The 27,446-nt window shown below is 49.9% G+C and overlaps 2 protein-coding genes across 7 annotated transcripts in view; both read right to left on the reverse strand.

Annotated features, from left to right (window-relative positions):
• Window positions 1-985: 985 nt before the first annotated feature.
• ARL5A (ADP ribosylation factor like GTPase 5A) lies at window positions 986-14,617 on the reverse strand. Its single transcript, XM_066190466.1, has 6 exons — window positions 14,351-14,617; window positions 12,566-12,626; window positions 10,399-10,546; window positions 9,379-9,462; window positions 7,113-7,264; window positions 986-6,444 (listed from the first exon to the last, which is right to left on the reverse strand). The coding sequence occupies exons 1-6, from the start codon at window positions 14,394-14,396 to the stop codon at window positions 6,396-6,398; spliced, it is 540 nt and encodes a 179-aa protein (XP_066046563.1). The 5' UTR covers window positions 14,397-14,617; the 3' UTR covers window positions 986-6,395.
• A 3,366-nt stretch (window positions 14,618-17,983) lies between these two features.
• Window positions 17,984-27,446, reverse strand: part of CACNB4 (calcium voltage-gated channel auxiliary subunit beta 4) — an 80,280-nt gene continuing 70,817 nt past the window's right edge. For 2 of the 6 annotated variants that reach the window (XM_066190462.1, XM_066190463.1), the window contains one exon: window positions 17,984-23,869. In XM_066190462.1, coding sequence (XP_066046559.1) covers window positions 23,609-23,869 — 261 coding nt within the window. In that variant the 3' untranslated portion in view covers window positions 17,984-23,608. Of the gene's footprint in view, window positions 23,870-26,448; window positions 27,221-27,446 lie in introns of those variants that run through there. The other 4 variants (XR_010722174.1, XM_066190464.1, XR_010722175.1 and 1 more) reach the window with 4 other exon arrangements.

Consider the following 27,446-nt stretch of genomic DNA (forward strand, 5'->3'; position numbering starts at 1 on the left):
TTCTCTTTTAATCACCTGATATTTAACTGGATTCCAAGGAAAACTACAAGCACTTTTCAGAAGTTATATCAAAGTCAAGGAATTACAGAGTTAAGAGCAACAGGACCTGGCTTTAAGGCAGCTCAGCCACAAAAATGTCCCAGGAGAATCACGGAATCCCAGACTGGTTTGGGTTGGAAGGGACCTTAAAGATCATTTAATTCCAGCTCCTTGCCATGGGCAGGGACACCTCCCCCTATCCCAGGCTGCTCCAAACCTCGTCCGGTCCGGCCTGGAACATTCCCAGGGATCCAGGGACAGCCACAGCAGCAGGGAGGAACTGGAGGCAGAGCCCACCCTGCTGGGAAAAGCGTGTCCCGAAGGAAGCAGCTCCAGCCAGCAGAGCTAAAAGCGGAGGTGGAAGGATAAGGAATGTGGGAAGGCGTTTTGCCTTTTCTACACCATCCTAACAGAGGGGGTTGCTGCAATTCCTTGTTCCTCAGAACTCCGAGAACTCTGCCTGCCTGTTGTTTGCAGGGAGGTTATTCCATGGGATTTATTTATGGATACAGCTCCTGCAGCTGGAAGGAACCCAAGGAGGTTATTCCATGGGATGGAAGGAACCCAAGGAGGTTATTCCATGGGATTTACCCATGGATACAGCTCCTGCACGTGGAAAGGACCCAAGGAGCCCCAAACCCCCACCCAGGGCTGGTGAGGCTGCAGAGCTGGGTGGGAACACCCTTTGCACAACCCTGGGATCACCGAGGCTGGAAAAGCCCTCCAAGGTCACCGAGTCCAACCTGTGCCCGACCCTCCCTTGGCTCCCAGTGCCACATCCAGCCCACGAACACAAAACTGGGAATTTCATCTCCAAAGGCGGCTTTGGCTCCATCTCTTCCTGCTCTTTAAGAAGTTTCCTGTAGCTCCTCAGCACTCACAGGTGATGTGTGTGATTTGTAGGTATGGAAAAGCGGCACATCCCTGGGATTGAGCGTTTCAGACAGGAAGACAACATTTCACACTCATTTTAATTCCCATTCTTGACACCAGCCAGGCACAGACTTATCACCAAACTCGCCCCAAACAAACCCCCCATCACAGCCTGGGCAGAACAGCACATTTCATCCCAAAAACACCAAAACAGCCCCAAAAAACCAGGTCAGAAATCACATATTTGCTTGAAAACTTCCACTGCATCTCCCACACACAAAGTTTAATGCAAACAGGCACATTTTGACAAGTGTTTTCAACTTAAAATCATGAATACTGGTAGGTTTGAAAGAATTAGCAATTGACATCAATTTATAAATGCATTAAAATGATGGTACAGAGCTCCCCAGCCCAAGTTTGTATTTGCTCCACTTCAACAAGAATTAGGAGAACAGAACGAGTTCCCTTCAGCTGCACGAAAACCAGAGTTTGAAAGACAGAAAGAGGCAAAGGGGAAACAATTCAAGGAATGCTCTGATCAAATTTCAGAGGGAAAAAAAAAAAAAAGAAGTTGCTCAATAGAATCCTGGTTTTCCTTTACTACAATAAACAGCTCTATAAAACATTTTGGCTAAATGACTTTAATACCCACGCGTGAGTGCAGACACGGGAGGGCTCCGGCTGGGAGCTGCCAGCCCTCCCAAAGGCTCGGGATTAATGTGAAGCCATCATTTTCTACATTCTGAAAACGCAATTTCCTCGCACGTCCTGGCTGCGTTTCTTTCAGGAAGATGACAAAGTCTGGAGAGAGAGAAAAGGACAAAGTACAAGCGAGCGAAGGCAACGTGACCCCGCTGCGGGGATCGCTGCGCACACGCGCGGATGTTCCTCCGTAAACACCAGCCGGGACACGGAGCAGCACCTGGGCAGAGCCAGTTTCATGGCCAAGGATGGCAGGGGAGTCCTGGGATGGCAGCACAGCCTCGGGAGCATCGGCAGCTCCGGGGAGCTCCTCCCGCCCAGCCCCGCCCGGGGATGCCCAAACATCCCCGGACGCTCCACATGGGCACAGCGACACTGTCCCCATCTCTGGGTCACACGCCCCAGTCACACACCTCGTTACCCAGAGCTGATTTTATTTTTGGACCTCCCCAAAGAATCCGGCTTTTCTTGGCTCCATCCCAGGTTGGACAAGGAGAACGTTGAGCTGAAGGTGTCTCCGAGGAAGGATTCCCAGCCTTCCAGGTAAAGCAGCGTTTTCTGCCTTCCAGTCAGAAAATCCAGTCTCAGCCAAGTTTTGTACGTTTACAAATAGGAAAAAGCTTAAAAACCCCACCCAGCTCTGTCCTTACCCAAAATCTGACTTAAAAGGCTCGGGGTGGTAAAGTGACTCCACTGTGGATAAAGCTACAATAGAAAAATTCACCGGTAAGGCCCTCTTAAGGCAAGGAGAGAGTTCCTGCTCGTGATTCTCACACACGAAATGAAAAGATACAGTGGCAGCCCCTTATAACTCATCATTTTTGGCCGTTTAATGTATTCACGACGACAATATATATTCAAGTCACGTCTGGATTTATAACCAGGCCACATCTGGATCATCACACGAGTGCAAAGACGTTTTCCTTCCTCAGTGCCACTCACGGGATCGGCCCAGCCCTGCCCAGGGGTGCTCAGCACATCCATCTCAATTAGCTGAAAACGACTTTTCAGCCCTAATTAATCTGACAGTGACAAACTTCGTGTTGCACCGGCCAGTGAGGAAGGAACTGCTGCCACCAGGAGCTTTCCAAGGCCAAGGATTCCTGGATGGAGTTATTTAAACAGTCCCTTGACAGGAATTCCAGCCAACCACCCTGACACAAGGACAAATCCAGTATTTCCTGTCCCAAAAGCAAACTCGGTGATGCCTGATTAATAGAAAAGTGCCTGGAATGGCAGGGATAGGAGAACTGTAACAAATTTATCACAAATCCTGTTAAATCTCGGGTGTAGGGAGGGGAAAACCCACTCATTTCCACACACTGGGAGGCTTTTATAGATACATCTCTCTATTTTAAGGGAGTGGGAATCGTAGCATAGGAAATAAAGCTGATTATGGAATTAGTTTTAGGCACTTGAGATGTGGAAGGTGCTCGTCAGGTGCATTTACCATTCACACACCTACACAATGCTCAGCAGAGCAGCTGCTCAGCCTCCCAAAAAGAAAAAAAATCAAAAAAGTGAAGCTGCTCACACTCCCCGGGTTTGTTTTCCACCCCTCCTCACAATTAAAGACCTGCATAATTCCCAGATGCCAGCAGCAGCATATCCCAGAGATGATTTACCAAACCGAGGATCTTCTAAACAGAAACATTTGAAGTATCAGATGACTGAAATGTGACCTTTTTTCTTTTTTGCTACTAAAATGCCATTTTGCAGCATCGCTTCAAACACCGTTTTGAAGGCCCCTCCCTTTTCCTAAGAATGAATTTCATGGAGAACAAAGGCAAAGCTTGAGCTTCAGCTGGAAGCCAAGGCAGCAGAACCCCGAGGGTGAACCAACAGCATCACAGCCCGAGGTCGTGGCTCAGAGTAAGACAAGCAGCACTGATGCAAAATTCCCTGGCTTTTCTACGGACAGAGCTGAGAGAAAAATGGGAATTCCCCTTCAGGGAAAAGAAAAAAAAGCTGTCAACAAGGAACACTTACACAAAACCACAAAAGGGTCTAGAGATCAAAAGTCTGGCTGCTCTGCTCACTGACTCAATTTAAAACATCTCTAAGTTCACACACGTGCACTTCAAAGCACCACCACAGCAAATATTCCAGGTGAGAGTCTGGAAATGATCACAGAAGTCTGGAATTGATCACAGAAGTCTGGAATTGATCACAGCAACCATTCCAGGTGAGAGTCTGGAATTGTCACCTCTGCTGACAAACCCCACCATCCCCACAGACTGAAAATCAGCACTTAAACCCCCAAAGCCTTGGACAACAGCACGACGTGTCAGGAAAACATCAGCCACCACTGAATTCTGGCGACATTTGCCCTCAAAACTACAAAATACACAGAAAGCTCCCAGTGACCCACGACACGTTTGCAGTCAGGTTGACACTGGGTTGTTCGCTGACCAAGACACAGAAAACAATCGAGTGTTGCATTACAAACCCCTCAGGGCACAGAAAATCCTGTCTGACAGCCTGTCCTGAGGTGTGCACTCACTCCCAGCCCTGCTGGGCTCTGTGGTCACTGGGGAAACCAAGACAAGGTGAACCTCAGAGGCGACAGCAAGGGCAAGTGGCGCGGGGAGGAAAGAGTAAAAGCAACTGAAGTGACGTGTAAACACAGAGTATCTGCTGGCAACACGACCCACACCTGCACCATCTGACAGAGTTCCGACAAAAGCACAACCAAGCAGCAGAAATCCCAACGCTGCTCCACCACCAACAGCAACAGCTCCCTTCTCTGACCAACCAGGCCCCAGCTCGCCCAACCTGTGTGGATTCAGCCCAGGGAAGACGTAAGACTCAAAAACCAAACACTTGGGTTTAGAAGCAAGTCTGCTTTTTTTTTTTTTTTTTTTTTTCGTTTTTTTTTTTTTGTAGACTAGAAAATGTACAATTCCATTTCATATGCAAGTGTGCACAGAGCTCGTTGCTTGTAGATACTGTCAGAGAAACTGAGAGAGTCTTTGCATTAAATTGTTAATTCTTCAAACATTGATACATTTTGCAATACACCAGTTAAATACCAAGATCTATGTGCATGCACTAGAGGTATATGCATGTACACCTTAATGGTTTAACAAAGACAGCAGATCCCCCGGCCAGGGAGCGTTGGAGATACCAAAAATAGATTAAAAAGTTAAATTCTTTTACCTGCCTTTGTTAAATACAGACTTTGAGATTGCCTCCCCTCCTTTCCCCCAGGATTCCCGTGCTCCCAGGGAGGCAGGTGGGCAGGAAGGCAGGAGCTGACCAGATTATCCCAGAACCAAAGAGAAGCACCTTAGAAAGTTCAAACTAAGCTTTAAAATGTCTTTAAAACGCCTTTTCCATCCTTACCAGACAGAGGGGCTGAGAAAGGGAAGAACATTTTAAACAATTCTGTTTCATTTCGCTGAACTCCCAGCGCATCTCCCGGAGAAGAGCCTGACATTTCCAACCATCCCCACTGCCTTCCCAACTGCCTGGATCCTCTCAAGTGGCAATTCTGACCCCCTTCAGCCATCCCAGCAGGTGCTACAGCAGGGAAAGGTGATCCTAGTGTTCTCCCACTGCTTGGGGACCGTGCAGGGGAGTTCTGCCCTGGAACTCGTGTGGGTCACCTGGAGCTTTTCAAGTAGTGTCATCTGCTTTGTCCCCATCCAGTCCCCTCCACTGCACATTTTAACATCTGCACATTTTATGCAGCACAGAGAGTTTTTCCTCTGAAAAACGCTTCATTTAGAGTCTGACTCGTACGATTCCAGTGACACTTTCAAACATACTTCTGTGCCTCTTCTTTGGTTAAGAAAAAAAAGATACTTTTCCCTTTTTGACAGCTGAAGGTACTTCGGCCAGACCTGAATCAACCAGCAGAGCAGAGAAGGAGAGCAGTGGGCAGGACCTGCAGCATCACCCAATGCAGTGATGACCACAATAAAAGAGGAAAAATCCGTTTCATTCGAAACACTTTGGCAAATTTGTTCCGTTTGCCAACCCTGGAATCAATCGGAAGCTCAATCCGTGTGCCTCAATCTATTCCAGCCTCCTCCCTAATCAAAAAAAAAAAAAAAAAAAAAAAAAAATCACGTGGAAAAAAAACAAGCAATGGGCTGAAGAGAGAGTTTGTTTATCAGGCTGTGGAGAGGCGAGGTGTGATTGACGTTACAGCCGCACGGACACAGAGGGACGGGACCGGTGACACGGGCACGTGGCCGCGGCACAGGTTAGTACTACTGCCACCATACTGAGCCAGCTTTACACTGGTCTGAGCAGATTGCAATGAACCTAGGACTGAGGTATAAATATACACAAATATGTACAGTACACATACAGGAGAAGAGTTCTGCGTTTGTAACATCGGCAACCTTAGAAATACTGGAGGGTCGGTACGTACGCCGGTGATTCGCTCGCGGAGTTACTGGAATAACGAAGCCAACAACTTCCACTAGAGAGGGCTACAATGGGATCATCAAACTCTAAATTAAAAGCTCCTTCCTCTCGTTTCATCCTCCCCACGCCCAAGGCCGGACTGTTCCCAGGGGCAGCTTGAAAAGAAGGTTGGTCACAGCTCTGAAGGCGTCCTCCGAGGAACCCGAACCAAACGGGAGCTCAAAGTGCTCCTCTGCTCTTGTGCCTGCTCCCAATTCCTGTCCGTGTGTGTGTGTGTGTGTGTGTGTGTGCAGCTATGTAGAAAACACAGTTGCCATCAGTTCAGTATAAATACATCCACCCCACCAATCTGCCACTGGAACAGCTCTGCTGCAGCAATGTCTGTGCAAAGAGGTCATTAAAAATCATCTGATCTTCAGGCGGGACATCATCCACTCCAGTCCTTGGCACAGTCTGGGAAACACAAGAGAGAACATTTAGGGGATGCAGGCACTTCTGGGGAAAACTCCAAAGGAAACTCCACAGCGTCAACTGAAATTGTTCCCAAGAACTCTAAATCATTTCTGGAAACTCTTCACCCCCTGCACGGCTCTTCCTAGATCTTATGTCATCATCTATGGTGAGAGAATGCAGATCCCAGCTCTTCAAGACATGAAGTTCTCCCTAATCAGGATGATTTTTAATAAACCAGGTTTCAGTTTGCCCCCATCTCACCCCACCCTCATCAAGCCCAAATGGTATCAAGTCTTAGCTCTGAGGCGACACCACGGGTTTGATGTGAAGTTGGTGTTCTGAGCCCAAAAATCTTGGAAGTACCAAGATTATGAAGTGGCGAGGCCCTGGCACAGGGTGCCCAGAGAAGCTGTGGCTGCCCCTGCATCCCTGAAGTGTCCCTGAAGTGTCCCAAGGCCAGGTCTGGACAGGGCTTGGAGCACCCTGGGACAGTAGAAGGTGTCCCTGCCCATGGCAGGGGTGGGATGGGATGATTTAAGGTCCTTTCCAACCCAAACCATTCTGGGATTCTGTCACTCTTACAGACAGGGGAGGAGAATGTATGTTAAATCCAATAAAATCCCAGAGTAATTCCAGATTCCCCTCCTGTGGACACAAATCCTTCTTACCCCTCTCCAGTGAGAGCACAGCAGGCCTGAATGTGCCACTGGTGATCCTTAATTGAAGTCAGCTTCAGGAACTGGGAGATCTCAGCTACTGTCATGCACTCCTTCACATCCTGCTTGTTAGCAAAGATCAGCAATCCGGCTTTCTTCAAGTCCTGGGGAGAAAGGAGAGGAGGTAAGGACAGAGCAGCCCTGGGGGGCAAAGGAGGGACACCAAAGCAGGGAAGCCAGAGCCCCAGGCAACAATCCTCCAGAACAAAGTGCTGCAGGTTGACAGATCTGCAGGAAATCCTCTGATCCTGCACACCAAACTGCCAATTCCTGCCATGGATGAGGAGGGAAACACTCAGGACAAGGTTCTGGTGACAGATCTGCAGGAAATCCTCTGATCCTGCACACCAAACTGCCAATTCCTGCCATGGATGAGGAGGGAAACACTCAGGACAAGGTTCTGGTGACAGATCTGCAGGAAATCCTCTGATCCTGCACACCAAACTGCCAATTCCTGCCATGGATGAGGAGGGAAACACTCGGGACAAGGTTCTGGTGACAGATCTGCAGGAAATCCTCTGATCCTGCACACCAAACTGCCAATTCCTGCCATGGATGAGGAGTCAAACACTCAGGACAAGGTTCTGGTGACAGATCTGCAGGAAATCCTCTGATCCTGCACACCAAACTGCCAATTCCTGCCATGGATGAGGAGTCAAACACTCAGGACAAGGTTTTGCTGTGCTCCATGAGGATCAGAGCCTGGTGTACCTCTGTACCTGAGTAGCAGTGACAATTTGGGGACAGTGACTCCAGGGATAAGCTTATTTTACCTCAAATTGCTTGGAATTACATCAGGGCAGGGGTGTGTTATTGAAAATCTTTCCCTTGCAAAGCAAAAAGGTGTTCCCAGGAAGCCAGGCCAGCTCAGGCACTGAGCTGCCCACCAGGCCCACTCCTGTTTACAGGCAGCAAAATTAATTCCCAAATAATCAACTGCTCCAGAAAATAGCTGGAACTGAGCTGCACAACTCAATTGTGCCTTAGACAGCGACTCCACGGAACCGGTTAGGAGAAGGGAAAGATTTTCAAGGAGCAAAGAAAAGCGATTTTAAATCAATATTTGACTTTCATCGCTGCTCTCTCCCAACGTCAGAGCCACGTCTGAGGAGGGAGCCTGGGAACATCCTGCCGGCAACAAAGGGCACATTCACTGCGAGGTGCCTCCCAAATCGCCTCCATTCTGCCTGGAATCCCAGGCCTTCCCCGCGGCTAAATCAGCTCCCTAACAGCTTCACCTTCCTTTAGGGATTGGGAAACGGAAGATGCAGGTTTTTGCAACAGCCTGAAGAGCCCAGCTCTGAAATCCTCATCCTGGGCAGCAGCACCGAGCCCCTTTAACACTCCACAGCTTGACCTGCTCTATTAGAATTTACTTTATTAAATATAATTTAAATTAAACATCAAAAGTTTAAAAAAAAAAACAACAAAAAACAAACCAACCAAAAAAAAAAAAAAAAATTAGAACTCCAAAGATCCTATGCAAAGCCCTTGTTTTTCCTCCAGGGAAATCCAGAGGCAGGCTGTGCCCTTCCTGCAGGCTCCCAAACTGTGGCTATAGGTTAAATATAGATGGAATATTTTAGGCTATCACGGCATCATTTTTATGCACGTTTTTTTTCGTTGTGACACTTAAATTTGGAAGCTGGGTGTCAGCTCCCACACCCTGATCCAGTTTGCATTCAGGTCATGCCACAGGTGCCGCCTGGCTTTTCCATCAGCCCAGCTCGGGTTTAGACCAGAGCCAGGGCTCAGGTTTAAGGAGGGTCCTGACAATTCGGCAATTTCCACTCTGGAATTCCAAACACCCCCAGAGCACTGGCTGCTGCATCCACGGGCTGAAGCTCCTTCAGTTTTAGAGCTGGGTGCTCTAACACGCATTGTGAAGGTTGTAAAACCTCAGGTAACCATGAAGAAATCAAAAATAATGATTAAATTATCGCAGGAAACCACGGGGTTTTAAAGGCTCTAACTCAGATATTAAAATGGATTGAAGTGTAAACCCCACAGATGTCTGACAGGCCCCAACTGCTCTTCCACTGGAGCACCCTGACAGGCTACTTCTGGAATTTAGTATTAATTAACAGCTTTACTGGGAGTTTCACAGAAGACAGTTCAGGGTGTAAAGCTGCTTCCCTTGGCGTGTATCAGCCAGATAATTAAAAGAAAGATTCAAATAAAGGGTAAAATAAATATTAAAGACACAGGGCGCGCTCACCTCGTGTGCTAGCATTTTATACAGCTCTTCTTTAGTCACAGAAATTCTCTCTCTGTCTGTGCTGTCCACCACAACTATCACAAACTGCAAAAAGGGAGAGTTATTAGGCAGAGAAACTTGCTGTTCCCACTCCCACCCCATTATCCGACACCATCCCTGTTCCCAAACCCTCCCTCCAGCCCCAGTAATCCCACAGGCCTGGGTTATTCCCAGCCTCTGCTGTGCTTTGGGTACAAAGGCAGCTCTGACACAACTTTCCACTTTCTGTTCTCCATTTTTCAGTGAAAAAAAATTCATATTGAAAGCAAGAAATTTCTCTGTAATCCCAGGTCTGGTTTTGGGGCTTTGCTTGGTGTAACTGAGGCACCACAGAGATCCCTCAAACCATTTGTTGCAGCCTTTAAACCAAAGTTTTATCAGTTTTCTTTGTTTAGATCAAGAACTAAGATGCAAACAGATATTTGCATGGGATTAAAAAGGTCCTGAAGCTCCAAGCTCCAAGAACACACTCCCAGCTTCATTTAGGCTGGAACAGAACTTTAAGGAATCACAGCACCTCATCGGGATGAACTGGAGAACAAAGGTAATTATTGTGACAATTGTATTTGACCATGCAAACCGCTATTTATATAATATAAATGACTGGATTTAAGCTGTATTTGGTAACACACAGGAACCTTTTTAAGGTTTAAAGCATTCTTTTTATGAAGTCGTATGCTTGGTAAAATTTATATATATATACATATGTGTGTGTGTACTTCAACTGCACCTCTGAGGAGTTCTGAAAACTCCTGGGGGTGTTTAAGCTGGTGATGACAGGAGCTTGTGAGGCAGAGCTGCCAATGTTTTGGAGGGAAACTTTCAAGCTGCCAGGCAGGTTCTGGAGGAGCCACAGCAGAGAGGGCGACCACGGAGACAGCAAGGGGGGACCTGCAATTCCCCGCAAAGATGGGCGAGAGTCCCCCAGGCCAGCCCCAAAGCAGGAGCAGAGCGCCCCACGGGCGTGGCAGGCCCTCTGACCTCGGTGTTGGTGTAGTAGGTGTTCCAGGAGGAGCGCAGGGACTCCTGGCCCCCGATGTCCCACATCAGGAAGCGCGTGTTGTTCACCACGATCTCCTCCACGTTGCTGCCGATGGTGGGAGAGGTGTGAACCACCTCGTTCATGGAGCTGCACAGGGAACAGGCGCAGGGACAGGGCAGTCACTGAGGGAGCCATGGAACCGCACCGCACGGGGACTCCCAGGGACAGAACCTCCCCCGGGCAGCCGAGACAAGGTTTGATGGTGGGAGGTGCAGAAACGTCAATAAAAACAGCAACCAAAAGGACTCGGTGAACTCTATAATCATCAAATTACAGACCTGAGAGAGCACCCGTGAACAAGATGTGTTATAATTAATTAAATCACGGAGCTGAGAGAATTTTTGCTTCAGAGGCTTTTGGGAGCGCTCAGCTCTTCTTTCTCCAGGCCCATTTTGGCTCACATGGGACAGAGCAGTTGTTTTGCTTCAAGAATGTGGTTAAGCCACAAGATTTGCAAGGTTTCAGAAAAACAACGGCTCATCTTCCAGCTCCAGCAGAAACACTTCGCCCAGTCCATGCCAGGGCAGGCCACTAAAACCAGATTTTTCTTCACAATGCTTTATGTCCTAACTTCCTCCTCCTCTCCCCTCGGCACAGCCCAATGAACAACTTTTTGGAGACAAACGCAGCCGTTAAATATTTCAACTATATTGGTGAGAGATAACTGAGTGTGACTTTGTCACTGAGAACACCACTTTCACATCAAACAACCAGATGTGTGCTCTGCATTCTCCTAAGTTCAGCCGAGTTAAACTCTACTGTAACAGGCAAAAAAAAATTAACAGTAGCTCCAAGGCAAACCATCTGTGTTCAAAAGAACTTAATTATTTTTTCTTCTGATCGTCTTGATAGAGCTTTTCATTTTGTATGAACCTTTTTGAAGTTCCAGCAGGAGCTTTTAGTTACAGTGACAGCAATTTGAGACTTGTAATGGTGCTGGAATATTTCCTGGAGAGGATACAGAGAGCCAAGGAGATAAAGGGATGGTGCAGTGCTCTGAAAAGCAATCCCAGTTACCCTGGGCCAGTGCAAGGAGAGCTGAGCATGAGAATGGGAGAAAAGGAAGTGTCTGGAAGAGGGAAAGTGGGATCTGCAAAGATGGGGTAGGGTTAAGGAGAAGTAAGGCAGGAGGGGAAGAGAGCTGGGAAAGGCCTGGGGAGTTCAAGTGGGTACAAAGAAAAAGGAGACACACACAGATCTGTATGAGAGGGAAAAGAAAACACTGAAACTGCAGAAATAAGGGGAAGAACCAGACATTTGTGGAGGAAGTGGATTACAAAGCACCAGGGGTGGCCCTGGGCTGCAGCAGCTCCCAGTCTTAAGAAACACCCTTCACTCTGTTTGTGCCTTTTAACACCTCTCACTCCCTCCATAAATCACCATCACCCGCATCCTTCCACTCTCCCTGCGGCGTGGCAGGCCACGAGCAGCCAGAAATGTTTCAGGAAAGGCAAAGCAGGTCGGAATGTGACAAACCCCAGAAAGGCAATTTCACATGTGGGATTGGAGCAGCGTGGCCACATGGCTTAACAGGAATTATTCCTGCCTCGGGAACACTCCTCAGTGCCACAGCACTGCACGTGGGAAAGGGCCAATGTGGCCCCAGCACAAACAGACCTTGAGCCGCCTGTGCCACCCAGCAGCTTCCAAGCCCGGGGACAGATCGGTGTCCTCTTATCAAACTGCAGCTGAGGAACTGAGATATGGAGCTCATTCAAGCTCCATGCAAACCAGGAGCAAGGTTAATGCAAGGCAAACACAAATCAATGCTGCTGGTGAAGGCAGGAGGTGCAGGACAGCACGGAGATGTTTGTGCCGGTGTCGGCCTTCCTCCTTCGCCCCATCCCACAAACCACGCCAAGTTCATCTCAGCACCGGGGGCACGAGGCACGGCAGGCAGAGGTGCTGTGACACCGAGGGCGGCTGGGACAGCAGGTGATGTGATCCCAAACCCCCTGAACAAAACCTCACTCGTCCAGCAGGCGCAGCAGAGCCCTTTCCAAACTGCAGCCACCCATCGCCACCTGGAGAGCCCCGAGTAAAACCACCCAGGGCCACGGGACACACCTGGAAACGCCCCCAGCGTCCCCTGCAGGTCCTACTTACAATTGGTACAGAATGGTCGTCTTCCCTGCATTGTCCAGGCCCACAATGATCACTTTGTGCTCTGCAATGGAAACAGCACTGGTCAGCGTCAGCTGCTGGGTCTGCATCAAGCTCAGCGCCACCTTTGCCCTCCTGAGCCAGCAGTGCCCAGCTCCAGGTGCCATGGCCAGGTGTGCTGCTGGGCCAGCCCAGAATGTTTGTGTGGGCCGGGAAGGCACCGGCAATTTCTCCCCATTCCTGAGAGACTGCAGAAGGGAGTTTTCCATCTCTGACTGCCAGTGTCACGCTGGGATCCTCTCCCAAGCTCCTGCAGGGTGTTGCAGCCTGTACCAAACTCCATCCCCCAGCCACGACAGCTCTCAGCTCCACTTCCCCTTCATCCAGGCAGCACCTTGATGTCTTTGCAAAGAAGGGGTAAAACCCCAACCAGGCTGGTGTGCAGTGCCCTCCTTCCCTCCTGGGGACAGAGGTGCCCTCGAACATTTCACAGGACACATTCCCTCAGTTTGGTCCTGGACCAGTCACCAGGTGCTGCACAAGCCACCTCTGACATTTTGGGGCTCCACGCCCCAATCAATCCTCGCTTCCCTTCAGCACCTCCTCCTCCTCCTCCTCTCCTGTGCATCACTGGGAACTCTACAACTGCTGGTGTCAAGCGCACCCAAATTTCTGATCTCCAGTTTGGGTGAGCACGGCCAGCTCTCAGCTCTGTTACTCAACTTGCAGTTGCACAACCAAGCAGGACCAGTCAAGTAAAAGCTTGGCGAGAAGAGAGTTTCCCCCTCCTCCCTCGTCTTCCTCAAGGGCAACAAAAAGCCATTAAAAACATGCCCAAGCCTCAGACGCTGAAATCAAGCCCTGCCAGCAAACTACACTCACACTGATTTATCCCAGAGGAGAGGGAGGGGACAGGGGTCAGGTAAGCGGGGGTTTTCCTGGCTCTGACTTTATCAATATTGTGTGGTTTTGCAGAGTTGTCTTTTATGCCATCCAATACAAACTCCAGCTTTAGAAACTTTGCATAACCGCACAATATTGCAGAAGTGTCTGCTTACCTGACCCCACACAACTAGGAACTTTTGTTTCAGGTGGGATGCTGCCAGCATAGTGGATGTTGGGAAATCAGTTGGAACAGAAGGTCTGAGGTGGGGCTGGATGCCACAAGACAAAAATATTTTGTTGTATTTGCACCACGCATTAACGGGGACACAACTGGGACATTCAACGAGCAGGTGTGAGAGCACTGAGGTCCACTCAAGAATCGAATTCCACGGACTTTAGAAACGTGGAAAGAGCATCGGCAGGTGTTTTGCAGGTAAAGTTACAACTCTCATGAACACCTCGCTGTAAGGAGACAGGTGTTAAAAATCCCAGAAATTAAGAAATTAAGGATCATCCAGCGCCACCCCCCTGCCATGGGCAGGGACACCTTCCACTGTCCCAGGGCGCTGCAAGCCCCAGTGTCCAACCTGGCCTGGGACACTTCCAGGGATCCAGGGGCAGCCACAACCGAAGCGAAAAATAACATTTACTCCATGGACGAGCCAGATGTCCAGGTTCGCCACTCAAACCCACTCTCTGCCGGCAGCAAGACGAACCCACCCGCCACGCCGCGCCACGGCCGCGTTCCTCCGGCACACGTTAATAATTCAACGTGTCAGGAAACGAGCATTCCAGTAATTGAAAGAAGGGGAGGGGGGGGGAGAAAAAAAGAAAGATTCCAGGAGCCCGCGCGGCCGCCCCGGAGCGGGTGTGGGTCCCTCCCGGCTCGCCCCCGGGCCTCACCCTGGTGGTTGAAGAGCCTCCATATCCTGGTGAAGAGGATCCCCATCCTCGGCCGGGCGCTCCGGGCCTCGCCGGCCGCTGCTCTGCGGGGCCGGGGCCGCTCAGGGCCCGGCGCAGCGCCCCGAGAGCCGGCTGGGGCCGCGCCGGGGCCGCTGCCGCTCGGACATCGCCGCGGGGTCGGGACGGGGCCGGGGATGGGCACGGGGCTGGGCGGCGGTGCCGGGGAGGCGGCGGCGGCGGCGGCGGGAGCGGAGCAGCGCCCGCGGCCGCCTCACGGACGGGCCGGGCCGGGCCGGGCGCGCTGCGCTGACGCGCGGGGGCGGCACCGCGGCCGCCATTACACGGCGCCGCCTCAGCGGGCCCGGCCGCGCGGGCTGCCTGCCCCGGGACACCGAGACACCCGGGGCTGCCTGCTCCGGGACACCGGGACACCGCGGGCTGCCTGCCCCGGGACACCGGGACACCGCGGGCTGCCTGCCCCGGGACACCGGGACACCGCGGGCTGCCTGCCCCGGGACACCGGGACACCCGGGGCTCCGGGCATGGGGGAGCCGGGAGACACCGGGGGCTGCGGGCGTGGGGGAACCCCGAGACACTGAGGGCTTTGGGCATGAGGGAGCCCATCCCGGAGACACCGAGGGTTTGGGCATGGGGGAGCCCCGAGACACCGAGGGCTGCGGGCATGGGGGAGCCCATCCCGGAGACACCGAGGGTTTGGGCATGGGGGAGCCCGGAGACACCGGGGGCTGCGGGCATGGGGGAGCCCGGAGCCCATCCTGGCCCACCCCGCTGCCCCGGGCACCTCTCCCTTCGCAGCTGCTCCTGCCAACCGAGCCGGGGCCTCGCCGCCCTCCCAGCGAGGGATTTCTCCCCAGTACGGCATCGAAATCACCTCGCCCCCTCAGGTTTAAACCGGTCCTCCATGTCCTGTCCCTGCAGCCCTTGTCCCCAGTCCCTCTCCAGCTCTCCTGGAGCCCCTTCGGGCGCTGGAAGATGGTTTCCCCGGAGCCTTCTCTTCCCCAGGTGAACACTCCCAGCCTGGTTGCAGTTCATGAGGAACCTGTGTTCACTTTGCCCTGCTAAAACTTGCTGCTCTGAGGAAAACTTGGGAATAACGTGGCTGAAGTTGCTCCCCAGTAGCTGTGGGTGAGTTTGCACAAGGGCACCCTACGATCTGCCTACAGCCTTCTCTTCCCTGAGAGAAACTTCTCTGTCCAAAGCCTCCACTGAGTTTAAATCCTCAGGGATTTGAAAATCCCAGGCAATCATTAGGTTGTGCACAGCTTTAGGCAAGACATTGGGTGTTTGCCCTCTCACTTGTCCTGTCCTGACACCAAATTCCTTCCCCAGACGTGGGCAGGGACACCTTCCACTGTCCCAGGTTGCTCCAAGCCCCATCCAGCCTGGCCTGGGACCCTTCCAGGGATGGGACAAAAAATCTCCTTTCTTTCTCCAGAGGTTTTTCATCTTCCCTTCAAGGAGCTTTTTATTCCCACAGCAGCTTCTTGCATTTAATTTTCCCTGCTGGTCCGGAACCAAAGCAGCAAGGCCAGAGTAATCTCCAATTTTCTGTGTCCAGAGATTTTTTGCGTTTCCTGTCGCTCTGGAGGGGAATTTACGGCCCTGAACAGTTGGAGAAGAGAAATATCCCGATAATCCACTGTGCCAGTCCATCCCGGTGTCACAGGGTGTAACCCGCAGGGAAACGGAGCAGCTCCTCCGGTGTAAAACATTCCCCGAGTTCGGCATGCAGCCTGCAATGGCATTAATTATTAATTAGCTGTCAATTATCCCCCTTTCCGCCGGCCCTCAGCTTGGAATTTCAGAAGCGCTCAGGGTTCTTTTCTGTCCTCAGCTCTCCTGCGCTCGGGGCAGGCTTCGGTGGCTGCACAGCTGTAGGAAAGCTACCAAAGTTCAATTAAACCCTTTATTCTGATTATTTAAATTAAAAACTCTGAGGTTTCTCCCCCCCCCCCCGTGTCATTTTTGTTTGGGGTTTTTTTTTCCTATGGCAGCCTGGTTGAACCTGGATCATCCTGCTGGTTTTTACAGGCTAAGCTGGGCTTCCCAGTGCTGCTGGAAGCTTTCTAGGGAAGCGTTCCAGTGGGCAGGGCTGGGCACAGCCTCGCAATTCCCTCCTGGAAATCTGCGAGGCCTTTTTCAGGTCGTGAACGTTTTGTTCCAGGCTGCTGTAACACAGCCAGGGTCAGGGAGGCTGTGCTGGGGAAGGGTTTCACCGTGGAAATGTTTCTGTGCAGGGAAGAAAAAACAACAGATAGAGAGGATATGGAAGGCTTAGGTTGGAAAAGGCCTCCGAGATATTTGAGTGCAATCGTTTCCCATGTCCCCAAGAGCCACATCCACTTTGAAATCCCTGCAGGGATGGCGATTCCACCTGAGCACCTTTTCCATGATGGAATTATCCCAGATAACCACCCTGAGCTCCCCTGGGCCAGCCCGAGGCCGTTCCCTCTCCTCCTGTCCCTGTTCCCTGGCAGCAGATCCCAAATCCCCCCCCGGCTGTCCCCTCCTGGCAGGGAATTCCCGAGAGGGAAAAGATCCCTCTGGATCCTCCTTTTCTCCAGGCTGAGCCCCTTCCCAGCTCCCTCAGGAATTCTCCAGCCCCTTTCCCAGCTCCCTCAGCCACTCCTGGGGTTCCTGCCCCTTCCCCAGGACACAGACAACTAAAGCAGCTTTAGAAACTTTAACCCCTAGGATCATATGAAAACAAACAAAAGTTTTGGGGCTTTGTTTGTTTGTTTTTCTCAGTTATATTTATTTTAAACCCCTTCTCCTTTTCATTAACAGCTCAGATGAAAACTCACGTGTTGAGATCTGGTTTTGAGCACGCAGCCAAGAAAATCTGATTGAGCAGAATTCTAAGAGCTTTAGATCTGCCTGAGGGGTGTAAATGCAGCGTGCAGCTCACCCGGCCGATGTGCTCCTGTCCCTCCCTCCGAGGTGCTCCCAGCATCTCGGGGAGGTTGCTGGTTCCTGTCACTCGTTTTCGGGAAGAGGAGGCTGGAACTCTCTGCCAGAGGGGCAGCACCTTCCAATGCTTTCCGTTTTCCAAGATGCCATCAATGGCTGGAGGTGGCACTCAGGGCTCTGGGCTGGTGACAAGGTGGGGATCAGGCACGGTCGGACTCGATGGCCTTGGAGGTCTTTTCCAACCTTCACCGTTCTGTGATAAACTATTAATTACCTTTTAATTATCCAATCCTTAATCCCTCGCATCATTCTGCCCCTTGTTCCTGCCTAGAAACCAATTCTGAGTGTGAGGTCCCACCAAGGACCAGCTCCAAAGCCCTGAACATTCCCCAGAATCCTTCAAAGGAGCAGTTGGCTGCAAGCACCTCATTCCCTGCTGGATCAGCAGGAATTATCTGTATTTTTGTACTTCTGGGTCGCAGCTATTTAAGCTCGTTATAAAAATAAACATAATTTATTTCGCAGAGCAGATGCATCTCCTTCTTCAGAACCTCATTAAATTTTCCTAAAAATGTAACACGTGAGGCTGCTGCCAAAAACCATTGGCAAACGACAAGAAATGCCACAGGACTCCGGGTTTCTCCCGACTGTCTCGAGCATTTTCCCAAGCTCAGTGCAGGACACAAAAGAGACCGGACAGACTTTTAAACGCTTGGTAGTTTTGTTCATTTATTGTAGAAAAGTTATCGTAATGCAGTTCATCTTTGTACATCTAAATTCCAGAAAACGAATCCATAGAAATGAGGATACTATGGGCATGCAGTCTGCATGATCCTGGTCACAAAAATAACACCACTTTTTTTTTTTTTTCTTTTTTTTTTTTAACTTTTTCTTTTTTTAAGTTTTTGTCGTTTTCTTCGAAAGCCACTAAAAGCAGAGGGAGAGCAGAGCATGCACCACTGTACACATTGCATAGTATATGGTACCCACATGCCTGGTCGGGTGCTACACACACAGGGTCTAGAGGGCAAAACAAAGGGAAAATCAGCAGAAAACACGAATTTGGGGTGGCTCTGTCCCAGTAAAGGCAGTCATGTCTTCACCAGCGTGCCTCTGAACGGGCTCCCAGTGAGGCAGCGCTGCCAGGCTCTCCCTGGGAACCAGCTGGGCTGATAAACAGAGATTCTCTGGGACCTGAGAAGCCCAAGGTCTGGAGTTTGCAGTTGGAATGGCTGATCCCAACGTTCTCCCCGCTCTGCTTACGCACAGTCTGCATTCTGCTGGCCTGGCTCTCCCTGTCTGCACCAGGAGGGAATTGATCCCAAATCCAATCCCAATCCCAAACACACCTGGGCCCACACACACATTCCTGAACCTCCCCTCCCTTCAGGTTTGCAGCTCTTGGGGTGCTGTGCCTCTTCCCTCTGCCACCTCCAAGCTCTGCATCCCCACAAACGTTTACTGGGAGCGTTTCATTCCCGACCTTGGGCTGCTGATGGATTCACCAGTCACATCCCAGATCTACACGTTGGCCAAAATTAAAGTTAGTGCTGTGATTTCAGCTGCCAGGAGGAAATCGGCAGAAATGGATGCAGTGGGCTTTGTGACTTGAAAAGGTTCTTTTTGTTGTCGGTCATTCATTAATATGGAAGGGATACAAGTGATCGAAAAATCAATCCCATGTGCAAAATGCCAAAAATCAACTGCTGAAGTATCAGGCAGCGAGTAAACAGATCAAAAATGCAATAAATCCACTGATGCTGGATCAGAAATCTCCCCCTTGGTTCCAAAGACACGGTGCCAGAGGCAGGAGTGGAATTACTGTAAATTTGTGCTATTACAAATGTGCTTCTTTTCCCTCGCTCTGTTTTCACGCCGTTGGCAAAAGAGAGAATTCTGTGGGTTCTGTGCTGCAGAGCAGACTGAAGGCGGGGCTGTCGCAGCTCGTCGCAGTTTGCTTCCCAGGCAATATTGATAAGGCAGGGGACGATCAGGAGGGGCCATTCCTGGGCAGACCTTGCTCTGGGGCAAGACACGAGTTGGTGTCACTGCCGAGGAATTTGGTTTCCCAAATTCCCGAGGCAGGTCCACGAAATCATCCCGAGACCAAGGCAAGGCTGCTCCCAGCTCCAAGGGAATAAAGGAGTGACGCTCGTTAACATTTGAAATCATCTCCACCTCCTCAAAAATCCTCGGGATGGATTTAATCACAATATTTCTCCTGATTTGAGTGCATTCCACGCACAATGAAAGAAATCTGAACTTTCACTCCTGAGCAGCATTTCCACCTCTTTCTCCGAGTTAATTCCTTACATATATTTTACACCTTTATTAAAATGTCCCCCTCCCCTTTTTTTTTTTTTTTTTTTAAGATTTGTCTTTATTTTTTCTATATAAAATAAACTGGGCTTGGTAACAACCTCACCAAGGTTCTTCAAATGCCTCTTAAAAGGACACCACACTCTTTTAGGATCATTTGAACTCCTTTTCCCCAGAGTTAAAGCTTGGCTGCACTACAGGGTCCTGCAGCCTTTGTGGGATTAATATTTGAGGGAATGAGAGGCAACTCCAACAAAATACATGGCAGCAGAATCCCATGGATCCAAACCTGGACTGGCACCAACAGGGCAAACAGAATTTGATTTTAAAATGTGTAATTTTAGGAGCAAACCCAGGTTTGTATAAATGGCATTTCATAAAATATGCATCTGATTTTGTCATGTGTAGTCTCCAATTATTTTGCCTTAAATTAAAAAAAAAAAAAAAATCAGGAATGTGGGATCAAGGACAAGTTTCAGAAGTACTGAACTTGTGAAAGGAAATACGGCAGAGGATACATTTAATGGATCGTTCAAGACAAAAGGAGTGTCAGAACCCCTGACTTACCCAAATCATTGTGCTGTGAACAACAGGAACAACAACATTATTTTAGGATGGTGAAGTCAGTGAAGACAGGAGAGTCTGGATGCTCCAGGGGATTCTGTGGTGTTGAGACCAAACCGAATTCAGAAGATTTGGCATCCAGCTGAAGTTACAAATATCAGCAGCTGTGAGCTGCACATCCCATGGGAGAAATGTTTGGCATCAGGAAAACTATCTGAACACGTTAAATACAACTCCAGGGAGAAAGTGTTTGAAACTCAAAGGTTAACAATTAAAATCACTGACTCCCAAACAAAAGAATGTGCTGGATTTTCTCTTTAGAAATTATTGTTATCACCTTGATTGGTTAAATCCTTGTTAATCCCAGTGTTTCCCGAATGAGAAACTCTGATAACAACAAAACTTAAAAAAAAAATCCCTATTTTATAAACATCTCTAAACCCTCTGTCTCTGCCAGAGCTCAGAACAGAGCTCTGGTCTTTAGTATTATTTTAATAGTAACAAGAAATGATGTGAGCACTGGAGAATGAGGCTGCACTGCTTCAGTCAGGAACACGTGAACTCCACAATTTCAACTAAACCACAACAGAGCTGCTGAGCAGTGCTGGAATCCCACTGGGAATTCCCAGGCCTGATCCCCAGCACAGCTTTCACTCCTTACTGTGTCCTGAACAGAAATCCCTTTTCCAAACCAAGACTGCCCGCAGTATCTGCAACGAAATGAAGAGTCTCCCAGCACGGTTGGTGTATTTGTACTTGAAGGATCTCTCTTTCCAAAGAAGTCAACACCCCGGCGAGGAGGGAGACCTGCAGGGCCCCTGGTTCCTTTGGATGACAATGGAATGGGCTCTGGGAGAAACTCAGGACGCCCAGGAGCCAAGGCAGCTCCACCCCACGGAATGAAGGACCTCAGGCCCATCCCTGACCTCCCTCACAAGTTTGTTCTTGTCAAACCCAAGTAGTTTTGGCACTTGAGACGTTCAGGGGGTGGGCTGTGCAGAGTGTGGTGGCTGAGGATCCTTCCCTGGCCTGGGCTGACGTGGAAGACTTCAAACAAGGCTCTAGGAAATCTATGTGCTTTGCAGCGACTGCAAATACGCAAATATGCAAATCTCCTCAAGCAGTTAATGAGCTGATCCCTAATCTAGTGCAGAATAAAGAGAAGCAGCTGCTGCCCAGGGTTCTGCAGCTCCCCTGCAATCAGGACTTCAATGCACGAACAAGGAAAAGCGCAGAGAAGAAGGGGTCGCCTAAGGCCTCCTTTCTCATGCAGGTCTGGGTGCTGTACATGGAAAAAGGGCCGGAAAACTTCCTGGAGGACGCTCCACTGTGCTGCAGCACGGAATCCTGGAGGAGCTGCTGGTCCCAGGCCACGTCCTGCCGTGTCCCCTCAGCCTCAGAGCTCCTCTGGCATCTGCGGCCAGAGGGAATCGGGCAGGATCAGGTCTGGCAGATCCATCCAGAGCTCTGGCGCTCCAGTGGATGCAGGGATTTCCGCATTTTCCTTGGTAACTGGTCCATTGGGATCACCCAGTGGTGCTGGAGCTGCCTGTTGGGCAGTGGGGTTGTTAAAATGATTAATGGATCAGGTGTCCGCCTCCTTTTAATGCTGCTGGAGATGGGTGTGGGTTTGGGTGTCCCACAAAGGACATGGATTGCTTTTCCCAGTAACTTCAAGAGGATAGCCAAGACTCCAGGATGCTGGAACGACCAGTGGTCCTTGCCAAGTGGTCCAGGAAGTAGAAGAAACTGGAATGTTCCAGAAATTCCTTTAGTGCTACATGCTTTCAAAGCCTGGCTTCAGCAGGCTTTGGGAGGAAAACAAGCAAATAAAAAATGAACGATCCTTATTTTGGGGAAAAGAAAAAACAGTTGTGACGTGAACGTGCATAAACAAATGCGCGTTCAGCAGAATTGAGTCAATTCCAGGGAATGTATGGTGGGGAGTTTCTGCTGGGAGATGTCAGTGGTTGTACCAAATGGGCAACGGGGGTCAATTTTCAATCCCATGGGATCTAAGGCTTCACTGACGGTGTAAAACACAAGGTCCAACCACAGAGATTCATCCCTTGGAAGGAACTCAAGACTCAGGAGGTGAAAGAAATGATTGGTGGCAAGTAAGGCAGCAGTATCTCCAAGGATTCATCGCAGCTCTTGGAATCCACAGCTTGGAATCAGCTCTACGACTTCCCTGGGAGCAGATTTTTTGTCTGATATTCCCTTTTTATTGCAATTCTGACCGAGATGCTGTTTCGAAATGTTCTTCGCCGGTGACTGTTCAAGCCCACTCCCTCCCCTTGGCCTTCATGGCTGGAATGGATCTTCTGGAGGGTTCTTGTGCGCCGCTGGAATGGTCAGACATTCGTTTGGGAAGATGGAACACGTGGGCAGCTGCTCGGGGTACTGGGATGTAGGTACTCTACACACGGGGTCACAGGAGGGGGATTGTTTTCCATTTGAAAAGCAGGAGAAAAATGGGAGAAAAATCTGATGTCTCCATACTCCTGTTCCGTTTTGGGACTTCTAGCTGTATTCAGGTAAAAGAGTGGGGGAAAAAATAAAAAAAAAGAAGACAATTCCCAACCTCCAAGCACACAAAGGATGGAGTTTGTTCCTTTTCCTGTCCCTATTTCCCGTCTCCTGTCGCAGTTCCTCCCTGCTGGTCCCGACAAAGCTGTCAGGACTGGCTGAACTCAAGAATCATTTGGCTGCAACATTCATGCCAGGTCTAAAAATAATTTCCAACTGGAAAGTGTTTTGTAACTGCTGCAATAATTTGGGGTATTTGGCACTCTCGAGAGTTTACATTTGGTTCGTCTGAAAAAGCCATTCTGGAAAGAAATCATCGGAATAAATCCTTTTATTCTAACCTGAAATGGAAACTGAGCTCCCAGCAAACAAATACTGGAGCTGACTTTCTGACTTTCAGTGGTTTGTAATTTTCAGATTTTTCTTTGCATTTGGTTTTGTTGTTTTTTTTTTTTTTTTGTTCCCAACATGCTCACGTCGACTTTCCAGTCAATTCACCCGAATTCCAACAGGAATTGGTTTATAAATTGGTTCCAACTGGAACTGGTCATTTGGAATTTCCAGCGCAGGAAATCATTTTATAAGTGCCTCGATAAGTACCCAAAATTACAAACGGATGTGTCTAATACCTAAGGACGAGAAAAAAAAAATAAATATGGCTATAAATGCAAATGCTGTATTAAACCCAAAAAAAAAAAAAAAAAAAATTCCCAAAAACAAACCTCTACGATCGGGCAGAAACGGAAGGGCCGGGCTGGGTTTTGCTGCCCCCTAATTAAACATCAATGACAGCAGAGTGCGACCGCAGCGTCACCCGTCACACCCGCCAAATTAACATGATCTAATTGTTATTCCTAGCTACTTCATGGCAAGGTATATCAACGGACGGAACCCGCTTTTCCCCAGTCCCCGCGCTCAGAGCCGGTGCCGCGAGTCGTGGCTGTAGCCGCCGGGGGAGCCGCGGTTCCGGTGGGGTTTGTACAAGTCCTGGTAGGGGTCGGAGTATTCCTCCTCCACGAGGGGATAGTGGTCTCGGCTGTGCTGGGAACTGGAAGACAAGCGGTTCCTGCTCTTCCGAGCCCTCTCGTTGTGGTAATTCTCGTCGGAGCTCATGAGGCCGCGCCGCTCGATGGGCGAGTTGTCGGCCGAGTGGGCGCCGTGCCTCCCGCGCTGGCTCTGCGGGGGCCAAACAAGGGCAGCGTTAATAACCCACACCCGGGGGGCTGCCCCACCTCAGTCCTGCCCAGCCCTTCCAGCAGCCTCGGGGTTCTCATCTCCCAGCTGCTGCGGGGCCGGGAGCGGGCCAGCAGCTCTGGTTCCTGGAGCGGGAAGCTCGCCCTGCTGAATATATTACATCGAGCATGAAAAGTGAGCTGATGTAGTCAGCATTTATCACTTTTCTCTGATCAGGAACAGAACATTCACGCCGCTACTCTGCTTGGGGAATGTCTAGGCGTCCATTTCTGTGGTTTTGGAAAACATCTGAAGATGTTTGTTCGGGTTGTTTTTAAAAGGTGCAGCTCCGAGCCTCATTTAAAACCCCTCCTAATGACCAAACCAATGAGGGGCTGCTCAGCAGGCAGCCAAGGGGAGGCTAAAATCATACGGTAATAAATTCTTTCCACTGAAACACAGTATTCAAATATGCTGACAGAAAATCCCTTCCTAAGATAATTTATTAATTAGAAGCCTTTGCTCTCCTCAAGTTCCATAATGACAATGCCCATCACTTGTCACATGAACAAAATGAGTTCGTATTTTTTGGCCTAAGAAGAAAATAGCCTGAAGTAATTATTTTGTTTGCTTTCAGCACACATTAAACCTCTCAGGAGTACCAGCACCCGTGTCTCAGGACAAACTCCGTGCTGAAACTCCAGGCCCTGCTCTCTGGGATATAAAACCTTCCTCCTGCTGCTACAGCTTCTGCCTGGCGACTCTTTTCCTGAATAATTGATATCCCAGGCTGGTGTGGCCGGGGCAGGGATGGAGCAGGGGGTGTGTGCTTACAGCTCGGGGTCGGTGCTGCCAGGGAGACTCCTGGACAGGAGGGGCCCCTCTGCAACCTCACCCCCAGGAACTGGGGAGGACTCCAGCCAGAGGATCCCCAGTTCTCCTCAGAGCACCGGGCTTTAGTGGGGATTACGGCAAAGTGCTTCAGAAATTAAAGGCAGGCTGGGAGGGCTGGGGATGTTCACCTGGAGAAGGCTCCACGGAGAGCTCAGGGCCTAAAGGGGCTCCAGGAGAGCTGCAGAGGGACTGGGGACAAGGGACAGGACACAGGGAATTCCCACTGCCACAGGGCAGGGCTGGATGGGAGATTGGGAATTCCTGGCTGGGAGGGTGGCGAGGCCCTGGCACAGGGGGCCCAGAGAAGCTGGGGCTGCCCCTGGATCCCTGAAGTGTCCCAGGCCAGGCTGGACAGGGCTTGGAGCAGCCTGGCACAGTGGGAAGGCATCCCTGCCCACGGATGGGCTTCACGGTCCCTCTGAACCCAAACCATCCTGGGGTTCCACGATTCCATGATGAATTATCCCTGTGTTTACCTGACACAAATGCAGTTTGGATGTATAATCCCCTCATCAACTGCAGCTTTAACTCTGTGCTCACCCCTCTGCCTTCCCTGTGGTGATTCACCTCTCAAGGTGCATCCTGCTGCTTTCCTGAAACCTTCCTGCTTCCCTGGGCTGGTTACACATGGAGTAACGGCCCAGGTAACTTTTGATTCCATTCCTGCAGTGACTGGAATGGACTCGAAACCCTAATCCCCTGGAGCCCAAGGAACATCTCCCCAAAACCTGAGCTATGGGATGTGAATCCCTGCACTGAAATTAGGCTAGACTGTGTTTGGAGTTAACCAGCCACAGAGGCAAATGACCGGTTCTGGAGTCAGAGAATCCCAGGATGGTTTGGGCTGGAAGGGAAATTAAGGATCACCTAATTCCTTCCCCTGCCATGGGCAGGGACACCTCCCACTATCCCAGGTTGTTCCAAGCCCTGTCCAACCTGGCCTGGGACACTGCCAGGGATCCAGGGGCAGCCACAGCTTCTCAGAGCAATAAATATCTGTCTACATCAAGATGAAATTTACTCTTCCCCCTCGGCTCAGCATGGAGCTCTTCCTTGAAGGAAGGCCATTCCCAAGAGTCAGGTGTGGCAGGCCCGGCACTGCCACCTGTGCCCTGTGTGACTGCTCTGGACCTGTGCCACAGAACGTGACCCTCATGACCTCCGTGAGTCAGCAGTTCAGTCAGGACTTCCAGTTCTCGGTAATCCAAAGTCCAGGCCTCAGCCAGGTAAAAATGGGAGTCTCCCAAATCTGGACTTGTGAGGCAGGGACAGCCTGTCCCAGGCTCACTGCTAGGTGAGCCTTTGGGCTTTGGCTTTTCTGTCCCCGAGGTACCAAGGGCATAAGGAATATACAATCTCCCTGTATCACAAGCACCTTTGCTAGTTTAATTAGCCTGAGTGCCTTTTAATTACCACACACATCATCACAGTGAAAGCTGATGCAAATCCTTCCAAGGTTTTGACTGAGTACAAAACCTCCTGGTGATAACAGGGATGGTGGAAGTCCTTACTGTGAGACAGCCATGGAAAACACCAGGGCCTGAACCCTCCTGGCACGGAAAAGCTGCAGCCTCTGGTTGGGCATGGATCACTCCAGGAGAAATTTACCCCTCTGCAGAGCACCAGCACCATTGATCCCACCGAAACCCTTTGGAATTCGGGTGAAGTGGGGATTAAGTGATGCATACCTTCAGCCAGCCCACTGCACAGGGGTGATTTTCATCTTCAGTGTGAGTTTTCCCTAAGTAAATGGAGCAACATTTCACAGTTATTGCTGGTGTCCATTGATCAGAGAGAAATAAATGCCTGAAAAAAATTCTGTGGATACACCCAGTTCTCAAAATGAAACTGAAGAGGTGAAAGTTCTGCAAGATGGTATTTTATTGGCATGAAGGGATGGAAAACTGAAACTTTGAGGCAAGTGGAAAATGGAGACAACAGTTTACATGTGCATGTTATTATTAGTAACAGAACAGTGCTTGTGCATTCAGCCACTCGGGAGACAGTGACTTGCTGGTCCCAATAAAACCAAGCAGGGCTTTAGAAAGGTGAGTGCAGGAATGAAGCACCTTCAGGGAAGTGCAGCTCACTCAAGAGCAAAACCAGCTGGATGTTAACTGAAAACACCAAACAACAGTCACTTCCTCCAAAACTGTTACCTGCTTCCAGACACTCCACGAGCAGAGCAGACGTTACATTTGTCAGGTGAATTATTCATTAAATGTCATTTGTTCAGTTCTATTTCTGACGTACATTAGCAAGTGACACTCCTGGAGTCCCACACACACTGAAACTTGCAGGATATTTAAAGCTCCCTGCAAATCCTGAGCCCCTCAAGCATTCCCAGTCATTAGCCCCAAACATTTCTGGTTTCAAACTTAATAAAGCACGTACTTCTCATTAAGGACTATTTACATGCCACGATTGAAGTGTCAAAGTTCAGCCGAGTCTGAGCTATCCCTGTGGAAAAAAAGGGTCACAATTTTTTTCAACGGGTAAAAAAAAAAAAATAGTATCTTTTATTCACACTCAAAAGAACAAGCTTTTTCCACCCAAAAGGGAACGTTACGAGGGTAGAATAAAAGGGATCGTAATCGTAACAGAGCCGACTCCTGGCTAGGAAACCGATGGCTGTTTTACTTCCCACTAAATAAAGGCAGAGCGTTCCCAGTCATCAGCGCTGGGT

The sequence above is a fragment of the Chamaea fasciata genome, unplaced genomic scaffold (assembly GCF_029207755.1).
Source record: "Chamaea fasciata isolate MVZ Bird 193981 ecotype frontalis unplaced genomic scaffold, bChaFas1.0.hap1 SCAF_8, whole genome shotgun sequence".
Classification (NCBI taxonomy): domain Eukaryota; kingdom Metazoa; phylum Chordata; class Aves; order Passeriformes; family Sylviidae; genus Chamaea; species Chamaea fasciata.